General features: G+C 40.5%; 1 protein-coding gene across 1 annotated transcript; it reads left to right on the forward strand.

Moving 5' to 3' along the window:
* The first annotated feature begins 479 nt into the window (after positions 1–479).
* Positions 480–9,584, forward strand: LOC308407947 (sodium- and chloride-dependent GABA transporter 1-like). Its single transcript, XM_080899932.1, has 15 exons — positions 480–754; positions 1,775–2,158; positions 2,358–2,489; positions 2,663–2,763; positions 2,912–3,021; positions 3,179–3,311; positions 3,969–4,103; positions 4,197–4,300; positions 4,896–5,020; positions 5,203–5,315; positions 5,976–6,107; positions 6,338–6,440; positions 6,742–6,842; positions 7,006–7,173; positions 7,319–9,584. Exons 2-15 carry the CDS (start codon positions 1,927–1,929, stop codon positions 7,757–7,759), a joined length of 2,130 nt encoding a protein of 709 aa, XP_080756058.1. The 5' UTR covers positions 480–754; positions 1,775–1,926; the 3' UTR covers positions 7,760–9,584.
* The last annotated feature ends 782 nt before the right edge of the window (positions 9,585–10,366 follow it).

Here is a 10,366-nt window from a genome sequence, read left to right on the forward strand (position 1 = left end):
GCGGGGGGGGGGGGGGGGGGGGGGGGGGGTCCTTCCGTGTGTATCTGAATGTGGAGGGAGGGGGGGTCATCTTTTGTGTAGCCAGGAGCAGAAGATCCCAAAATCTCATTTTGCCACCTGAATAAAATTCTTTTTTAAGCCCCTGAAATAATCGCAGTTTATCGCTTTTAAAATGAGGAATAATTGTGAATGGGAAATCTTTATTTCAGCCAGTGTTTTACAAAGTTGCTCTTCTTGTTTGGGGGGGATAATAGTCAAAAAGAAAAAAATGTGATTACCTATTTGACAACAATAATTAAAATGTAAAGGGGGAAATCGTTTGAAATAATAAAAACAAACAGGCTGCAAGTGCGATGTCAGTGCAGCCTATAGATGAGGATGAGGAGGATGAGTGGGGGGGGCGACTTTGAGATGACATTGAGGCTGTGTAGATGGGAGTTGAGTCTCTGGTTGTTGATGTTAGTCGCACAAGGCGAAGCGGCTGCTGCCCGTGTTGATTCAGCCTCCTCCTCCTCCTCCTCCTCCTCCTCTTCATCCTCCTGGTCTTCAGCACTGCTCCCCGCTGGACAGCTCCTGCTTGGACCCCTCTAATGCTGCATGGTCCCTTTAAGTCTTTTAATGGAAGTAAAATCTATTTATGTTTCAAGAAATATTGGGAGTTTACAACTTCACCCACAGGAGGAATCTACGGATACCTCGTTCCGAGATTTGTGGCAGGCAGCGTATCCTCGGCGGCACAGATCACAGATTGACTGTGAGTAAACTGGGTGCTGAATTCTTGCGTCTGTCTGTGCGTGTGTACGTGTTTGAACACCTATACAAACGATGCTGGTTAAAGCATGGTTATTATTTTTATTTATATTATTTTTCGTATCATGTGATAATGATTAAACTCTGAATGGGGCTAGCGACATGTAGCTGGGATTCATGTAAATTGCACGATGATCTCTGAACCTACGCGCTGTATCCAATTAAATGGTGTATTGATTGCTGCATGCCAGTCATTTGGATGTTGCAAGTGTGGAGAGGACGCGATTTCATGCGTTTAATAACGCGCAAGGTTCTCAATTATTCGGGTAGATTGGGGTAGGAATTTGTGCAGCCTGGTGCGTAAAGCTTTTACGCATTGGAGATCCCTTTGTCCCTACAATGCGTTTTGCATTCGAGTTTGTTTGAGAGGTTTATTTTGTATCCCTGCTGCTTTCAGCTCTTTACGTGGTTAACTGTTAAGAATCTGTAGGTGGTAATTGGTGGACTTCGCTGTGCTTAGATCTCATAGGCTATTTGCTATCGCTACGGTGCGTCTTGCGCTTATGTGTATGTTTTGGATCCTGTAATTTGTCTCCAAGTTTGTTTGCTTTTTTTTATAAATATTTTTTTCGGTATCTTTTAATAATATTTGCTGGATAATTAATTGCAAATATTGTTTAGGCTTCCATGTCTGCTGGTCTGGCTTTGAATGCTGTTAATTTATGTGCAATCTACCGTCTGTGTTTTAGTTCTGGAGCAAGTCAGCATGACTTTGCCCTCGATGGTTTTTGTTGTTTGTTGAGTCTGACATAAATGGAAATTTTTTCTTCAGGGTGCCAAATGATCGGGAGGTTCGCTAGTCTGCGTTTTCATATTCATACATCAGAGATAAACAGTGTTTATATTTGATTTCCATTCTTTTATTACACCTGCCGGGAGTATAACATGTCCATATTTGCTTATTAAATAACCACTTTTTCTGCGCTCCCTTGAAGAGACAATCAATTAGCCTACTCTATTACAGGTTAACGACGACTGACGAGCCTTGAGCGCACAGGCTTCATCTCCAGACATTTGGTCCAGGGGTTAGGTCGAAAAACCGCGAAACTGCTGTCTACGTGGACTGGTGCTGAAGCCTCCCGTCCGACTGCCAGGACCTCTGCCAAATCCAGAGACATGGCGACGAACGGCACCAAAACGGATGGACAAGTCACAGAACTGAATGAGGTGGCCACTAATAATGACAAACCCAAGTCACTGGACGTGAAACCCGAAAAGCAGAAAAAGGAGGTGCCTGATAGAGAAACATGGAGGGGGAAATTTGATTTTCTTCTGTCGTGTGTGGGTTATGCAATTGGACTGGGAAACGTATGGAGATTTCCCTATCTCTGTGGAAAAAACGGTGGAGGTAAAGATTATTTTCACAGCTAATTTAACTGCATGTATCATTCAGTTCTATGATACACATAGTCGAACTGACCAAAGTGATCGTGCTGATAACATAAAAATAATTAAATCATCGCCATGTAATTAATTTACTCTAGGCAATTTTAGCCTAAAATTGATAACTCGTAAGTGCATAACGTAATCTCCTTTTGTCCATCCAGGGGCCTTCTTAATTCCCTATTTTTTGACCCTTATATTTGCTGGGGTCCCCTTGTTCCTGTTGGAATGCTCCCTCGGTCAATACACATCAATTGGAGGGCTTGGTGTGTGGAAACTGGCTCCTATGTTTAAAGGTATATGAACAGAATATTTATAGGTAACCAGAAAATATTTACTTTGATGAAAAAAGCATGAATATTTATGATGTTGATGCTTATAAGAAATAAGTATGGCCATCACTATATGTGGAGGCCACACTCAAATCCAATAATAGTTGTATAGTGGCTAATTCATTTTTCTGTGACAGGTGTGGGCCTTGCAGCGGCTGTTCTGTCCTTCTGGCTCAACATTTACTACATTATAATCATTGCCTGGGCCATTTACTACCTGTACAACTCCTTCACCACTGTAAGTATTATACAGTGTGTTTCATTTAAAGCTGAAGGAAAGATAAGAGCAAGGTTGTTCATTGGGAATGTAGCCTGCAATATCTGCAAGAAACTGGTAATCCCTAAATTTGTCATGGAGAAAGAAATCGCAAATTTCTATTTTTCAGGAACTTCCATGGAGCTCATGTAACAATGAATGGAACACAGAGAGATGTTATACAAACTACAGCATTGCAGACACCACCAATCTCACCAGTGCAGTGGTGGAGTTTTGGGAGTAAGATATTGACTGCTTTCTCTTGCTTTTCACAACAGCAGCGCTTTAAACTGTCCTGCATGCTTCCCCGAGCTACATAAAAGGCAGCCTCCTCTGCTGCATGGTTATTTCCCTGTGTGTGTATAATAGTCTTATTGTTGCTTCCTCTGACTTATAGGCGCAACATGCATCAAATGACTGATGGCTTGGAGAAACCAGGCCAGCTTCGAGTGCCACTGGCAATAACGCTAGCTATTGCCTGGGTCCTCGTGTACTTCTGTATTTGGAAAGGGGTTGGCTGGACAGGAAAGGTAAGATGTTTGATAGATTTGGTTACCCAAGACCTCTGATGCTATGCTGATTCCAAAAGTGGAACACTATGTGAGCTATGCAATATTAATCACTTTAATATCAGCTCATCAATCATTCAAATTGCAATCAGTATCGTCCAGATTTGTTTCAAAATAGGAGAGGAGTTAGCATAAACTCATGTTCACTAATCCTGCTCTGCCTTATGGTGGCTCCCCTAATTCTGCTACTCCTGACACTTCCTCTATCCTGCATGTGGATTTGTGATAGGTAGAGCAACAAACAGCCGCTTGCAAGAATCTGGCTTTATCTTTTCCCTTTACTTGGGGCAGATTCCCTCTCTTGGGGTGCCACATTTTGAAAGTGAGGTTTATCACATGACCGTGGAAAATAATATTTGGTTTGGTCACAAAATATCCCATCCCCCATCGCCCCATGCTTTGCACACACATATCTTACACTGTGTGAGAAATTCAGAGAGACAAACAGGCCAGCTGTAAGTGAAGTTTCATTTGCTTTTTTGTTGTTGTTGTTGTTGTTGTTGTTCGGAAAAGCTACAGAAACTTTACAGATCTCATGAAAATGTATAAATCTATGGATCATATATATTGTTAAAATGCAGCGATGTTACCCTGCTGATAATGGTCTTACATTTTCAGGTCGTTTACTTCTCAGCCACATATCCTTACTTCATGCTGTTTATTCTCTTCATCCGTGGGGTGACTCTACCTGGAGCTAGAGAAGGAATTTTGTTCTATATCACCCCTGACTTTGAAAAGCTCAAAGAATCTGGGGTAATGACATATTATTACATGATTCATACCCATGTACTGCATGCCTGAGTGAGCAGACGACGGCCTCACGCAGTTATTTTCTCCTTTTTTCAGGTATGGCTCGATGCAGCTACCCAGATCTTTTTTTCCTACGGATTGGGATTGGGGTCACTTATAGCTCTAGGCAGTTATAACCCTTTCAATAATAATGTTTACAGGTAAGACTGGTGATGATTCATGAACAGGATGTAATCTTTGAGACAACGACAAAGACTGCTGCTGAATTTAATATATGAGAGTAAATTGCAATACCTGAAGATAGAAGTAATTAAATTGTTGCTACTTTATAAGATAAATGTCAGTTCCTGGCATGAATATAATAAAAATCTAAGGCAGCTTCTTTCTGTTGGTGTGTGTGCTGGAGGAAAAAAAAGTACTATTCTTGCAAAGCCTGTTTTCTCCAGCAGCCCCATGGTTCTGGGTCACATAAACAATCAGTTACATAAAAAATAGTTGCATTCATTTTGTGCATTTTGTGCCCTTGATTCAAACGGATCTAGCTTTCTACAACATCTATATCTATAAAAATGTGACAATGGTCATGTTTGATGTGAGGTTTTGAATGGAAATATATTTATATCATTCACAATTAAGAAATATTGCATATATATATATAAAACACTACAATGAAAAAGAACAGGTAACAATGATGACCTCATTTTGAGGTTTTTCAGAGAAGATCAGTTAAGAAGCACAAGAGTTAATCAATTTAAGTCTTTGACACAAGCTGTATTTTACATTTCCTCTCCCCAGAGACTCCATCATTGTGTGCTGCATCAACTCGTGTACCAGCATGTTTGCTGGCTTTGTAATCTTCTCCATTGTTGGCTTCATGTCACATGTGACAAAGAGACCCATCGCTGATGTAGCAGCTTCAGGTAACTACAGATTGTTTTCTTCTGTAATGATTCTGCGTCTGCACAAAAAAGCTGCACTGTCATTGATGCTCACTGATGAACAGCATCAGTCAACACTTCTGTGTGAATATGTATGCATGTCGTTATCAGAATACTGTGAGAGTAACCCTGACGAAATATGATTTTTCCTGTTTTCCAACCAGGTCCTGGCTTAGCTTTTCTGGCCTATCCGGAGGCTGTAACCCAATTGCCCGTTTCCCCTCTCTGGGCCATTCTGTTCTTCTCCATGCTGCTCATGCTGGGAATAGACAGCCAGGTAAGGGGCTTGGAGATGATCTGCTCATGGGCTGACCTAAATATTTTAAATGCAGGTACATATCATGCAGCTCACCCCTGCTCTCTGCATGATAAGCATGCAATTTGCTTCTTGTGGACAGATATAGCTGGGCTTTGACATTGGCTGTCAAGTATTTTTAATGCAACTTTATCACCTCCATTTGCCTGCAGGTCCCTTTACGTGTGCGTGTGTTTTTTCTCTTAATATATGATAGCTCAGTTTGAATAAAGCTAGAGAAATTTGAACACCATATATGCAGTTACACAGTGCCCATGAGCATCAGCACTTCAAAGTAAAAGACTAATTTTAACCCTATTCTAATATCAACAGTGCTTTTGCATACAAGAGCTATTACCAAAATGGCATCCAAGAAGTGAATGCTTGGTCATTCAGAAGATTACATTAGTGATTTTGTCCCATGGTTTGCTGCACACTGCGGTTCTTTGTTAGTCTAACCAGTTAAATAAAGGTTCTCTGTTAAAGAATGCGTTTTGCTATATAACTGCAAATCTCTGCAAAACGTAGAAATCCGTTCTTTTAAAAACACCCACATTAAAGAATATAAAAACAGCAAAGTGCAAAAAAAGTGCTAGTATTCATACTTATCCCTAATGCTGTTTCTATGACTCTGTCCTTCAGTTCTGCACTGTTGAAGGCTTCATCACTGCTCTGGTGGATGAGTTTCCCAGAGTTCTTAGAGGTAGACGAGAGCTCTTCATCGCAGTTGTCTGTCTGGTGTCCTATGTGATTGGACTTTCAAACATCACGCAGGTACAGCAGGGCATCTTTCTCATATTACCACTGACTATTCATGGCGTTACGTTACACAAATCAGTGAAAGAAAGGAGAAAAATTATTAAAAGATACAAGTAAAACATGTGCATCTATGTACTATGCAAAAGGCAATTTATATTTTAATCAGTGGCTTTAATTGATTACAGCACTAGAGTATATTTGCACATAAAGTTTTCAATAACACCTATCAATTTCTCTGTAACCAGGGAGGAATCTATGTGTTCAAACTGTTCGACTACTACTCTGCCAGTGGAATGTCCCTGCTGTTCTTGGTCTTCTTTGAATGCATCTCCATATCCTGGTGCTACGGTGTGTATCGGGAATGTTCCATTAAACATAGCAAGAGAAACAAAATAAGCTTTTTTTTTTTCTTTTTCTTTTTTTTACAATTTTAAAATAGGTTTGCAAAAAAAAAATCTAATATGTGAAAGGCTGAAAGCCTCAGGTGCATCCAAAGATATGTGCACAACTTCAAGCGACGTTCAGCCTCAAGGTCACGAGCACTCATGTGTTCCACCCCACCATCCTCATCATCATGCATGGCAGACCAGGGGCAAATTGAAATAAATTGGATATGAATATTTTGATCATAGATTCATTTGTCTCGCAGGTGTGAACAAGTTCTATGACAACATCCAGGAGATGATTGGCTACAAGCCTTGCATATGGTGGAAGTTGTGCTGGGTTGTATTCACCCCTCTCATTGTCGCAGTGAGTCCTCCGAACTAACAGAACAGTACATCTAAAGTCACGACATGAAAAATGAAACAATAAATAAAGTCAATATTACCTGCCTGCAGCCATGTCAGGCTAAGACAGCGCTGCCTGTAGTCAGTGGTGTCAGGATGCATAAAGGGTTTCATGTCTCCCACAGGGGGTGTTCTTGTTCAGCGCCGTACAAATGGTTCCTCTCACAATGGGAGACTATGTGTTCCCAAGCTGGGGTCAGGGAGTAGGCTGGCTCATGGCACTGTCCTCCATGATTCTCATACCAGGATATATGATCTACATGTATCTCGGGCTCAAGGGCACTTACAAAGAGGTAAGAAGGAAATCATCTGTTGTTGGGTCACTGGGTAAACAGCACAGATTTTGCCAGCTTTTATTTGTAGGTTTTTAGCTTCACTCTGTAACCTAGTATCTTCTTTCTCTTATGTAATTATTTTCACCACGTGTTCTGCTCCCAGCGACTTCGGATAATGCTTCAGCCCCCTGCAGTTGTCAGGCGACCTCAGGAAAATGGACCGGAGCAGCAAGTGGAAACCAACACCGCTAACCTGTCCAGCCCTGCCAATCCAACCAGTGCTGCCAGCCCAGCCAACCCGGCTCCTGCGAACACCGCCAGCCCCACCAGTCCAGCTCCTGTCAACTCAACCAGCCCAGTGACACCTGCTGTCCCTCCACCAGCTAATCCAGCCAGCGCCTCTAGCCCTGTGAATCCTGTGACAAGTCCTTCCACCACTATCACCACCACCACCACTACCGCAACTGGTCCGGCTAACCCTCCCACCACAACAGTTAGCCCAACCAGCCCACCACCCAACCCAACTAGCCCACCAGAGCCCGTCAGCCCCCCGAACCCAACAAGCCCGACCTCTAACCTGACCAATGCCGAGGCCAACGTGTAGACAACAAAGAAACCCTCATGGAGCATGTAGACAAAAGAGAACATTACAAAGGACTTCCAAGATTATAATTGATTCACCTACCTCCAGGGGCAATATGTGATCAAAACCGATTTTCAAACCATGTTTAATTTTTTTCTGCATTTGTAAAACCAAGCCAACGATGTCTTATTGTTGGTTTGCATTCCGAAAACAATATCAAAGACTGTTAGTGTCCACAAATACAAGCATAATTCTGGGTAAAAAAAAAAAATGTAAAGATACTGTGTAATACTGTGAGAAAAGAAAAAAAAACTTAGAGATATAGATTAGAGATTTGTTGAATATCTTCATGAATCAAGTAAATTCCGTGTGAATATAGTAGATGAAGTAGTGAACAAAATTGACAGTGCAAAGGATGGCGTCAATTTTCCTTTTTTTTTTGTGGATGTTTTCTAAACCTCACACAGTTGTCTCTTTTCCAAATGTTGCTCTCTGTGAGGTAAAACATGGCCACACGGCAAACGGGGAGCTCTGAGTAAGCCCAATGCCAATAAGAAGTTCATGTTAAGGAGCTCTGGAGCGATCCAGTATTTGTTGCAAAAGATTATGTGTGTGAGAGAGACTGTTATTTTTCCTTCATTTTTTCAGTGAAAAAAAGAGAGAAAACTTTTATGTGATCAAAACATTTTTAGAATTATTTTTAGGATGTTTTATACTATATGTGTTGTGATGGAGGACCAAAATCAATAGGCAGACAAAAGCAAAAACTATGCTATTAAGTATTCGGTTGGTAAAGCACAGGGTACAAAGAAGTACAATAATAATAATAATGATGATGATAATAATAAAAAGCACAGGGTTCAAAAAGCGATTTACAAACATCGACTATCCCTTAATGCTGACAGTCAATCCTGTTTACGTTTTGCATGCTTTCCTCAGGAACATCAGTGAAATACTGCTGAGATGTCTCCTGACAAACAAAAGAAGAGAAACAGAGTAGGCCTTAAGCCAGTACACCAATTCCAACTAAGCCATAGTCTGTTTACATGACTGGGCAGAAGTACAAAATAGCACTTTGTATGCTAGCACAAAAAAAAAACTGGACCAACTCTGTGTTTAAGTACAGTCATGTTTTTTTTCTTTGTGTGTCTTGATCAAATATAGTTTGATCAATATGTATTCAGCAATACATATGTAGGTGTATAAGCGCAGGCCATTAAGCAAGTGGTCTGTTTCTCTTTTTGTTGATGTTGTCTTTGCTTTACCACCGAAAAAGCATAAGCTTTAATTTTACCAGAGTTTTGCCATGGTGTGTCAAGACAATGTTAGTTTGCTTCTATGGCAGCTACTATGAAAGGCATCTGGTTGAACAGCACATGTTTACTTTGAAAAGCAAAACAACTGAGCGAAAATGTGAAATGGCTACAGTTCATGTCCTGTGAATTTTGTATAAAGTTAATCTACCACAGTTTTCTCTGGAAGTTTGTTGTAAAACTGTACTGTGTAAAACATGTAACTGTAAATGTCTGTAATACATTGGAAGTTATTGTCTAAATGTTGAAAAAACTGAGTTGCTGTTTTCTGCAATAATATTTTGATCACAGAAGCTAAAGCACATATCTTACAGAAATATACGAAATGATGATGATGATGATGATGACAATGAAGATGCTGACGATTATATTAAAAATAGAACCTATGTCTAGTAAAAAACAATATTGTTTTGTATATTTTTAACTGTCTCACTGCCTAATGTAAAACATAATATAAACATGATATGTATCTAAATGGTGTCACATGATAAAGCACGATTGTTATGTTCTACAAACAGAAAAAGACTGAAAAAATAAAGAGTTATAGAAAATATAAATACAACACATGCCTGGCATATGTCCCTTAGCTTTTGTTTTTTAAACAAGCAGAAAGAAATAGTGGTTCTGGTAACACTGTTACCAGAAAATTAGGTCAACTCCAAATATCCTATCAAAAAAATAAATAAATAAATAAATAAAAACATCCTGCACTGACTCTTCCTGCAGTAATTGGCTGTTGTTCCCTCGCTTGTAAATAAACCCTGTCCTTAGAGCATTTCTAGTCAAAAGATATAAGAAAGTGTGAAACCAATAAAATTACATGGATGGATTTGGTGGGGGGGGGGGCTTGAAGTGTTGTGTAGCTGCATTCATCTTTTGTTCTTTTAGAATGAGACCAGGTGGGACATGTAAAATAGCTGCTTCTGTAGCTTTGGCTGAAGATGACATCCAGTTTAACTCTATCATGTGGGTAAAATTAAACATCATTACAGTTAAAAAGTAAATAAAAAGCAATTACACATCAAAAGCGAAATTGACTGAAGCCCTTCCTTGTGGTTTACTGAGTGTCAAAAACACAAGCTGATAGAGAGGCCTCAGCAAACAAGAAAAACATCACCACAAAACAACTCTTGCCCCGGGGCCTGCCGTCCCCACCCGCCCCATCTCCCCAACCTCTTACGGCTCCTTGTGTATTTATGTGCACGTGTGTGTGCGCGTGCGGCTGCATCTTCTCCCCCACCTACCACAGTTGCTGCTTCCATTAGCTTCCAGTGTGATAAAAGAGACGGCACCAGCTGACACCACAACAATGACT

This window comes from Rhamphochromis sp. 'chilingali' (assembly GCF_963969265.1).
Source record: "Rhamphochromis sp. 'chilingali' genome assembly, chromosome: 12".
Lineage (NCBI taxonomy): Eukaryota > Metazoa > Chordata > Actinopteri > Cichliformes > Cichlidae > Rhamphochromis > Rhamphochromis sp. 'chilingali'.

What these genes read in the sequence shown, in the direction of transcription:
- LOC308407947 (XM_080899932.1), top strand. Translation starts at nt 1,927, where the DNA reads ATGGCGACGAACGGCACCAAAACGGATGGACAAGTCACAGAACTGAAT. An exon ending in AAAAGCTCAAAGAATCTGGG is followed by an intron (nt 4,104 to 4,196) that starts GTAATGACATAT and finishes TCCTTTTTTCAG; the next exon opens with GTATGGCTCGATGCAGCTAC. An exon ending in TTCAATAATAATGTTTACAG is followed by an intron (nt 4,301 to 4,895) that starts GTAAGACTGGTG and finishes TCCTCTCCCCAG; the next exon opens with AGACTCCATCATTGTGTGCT.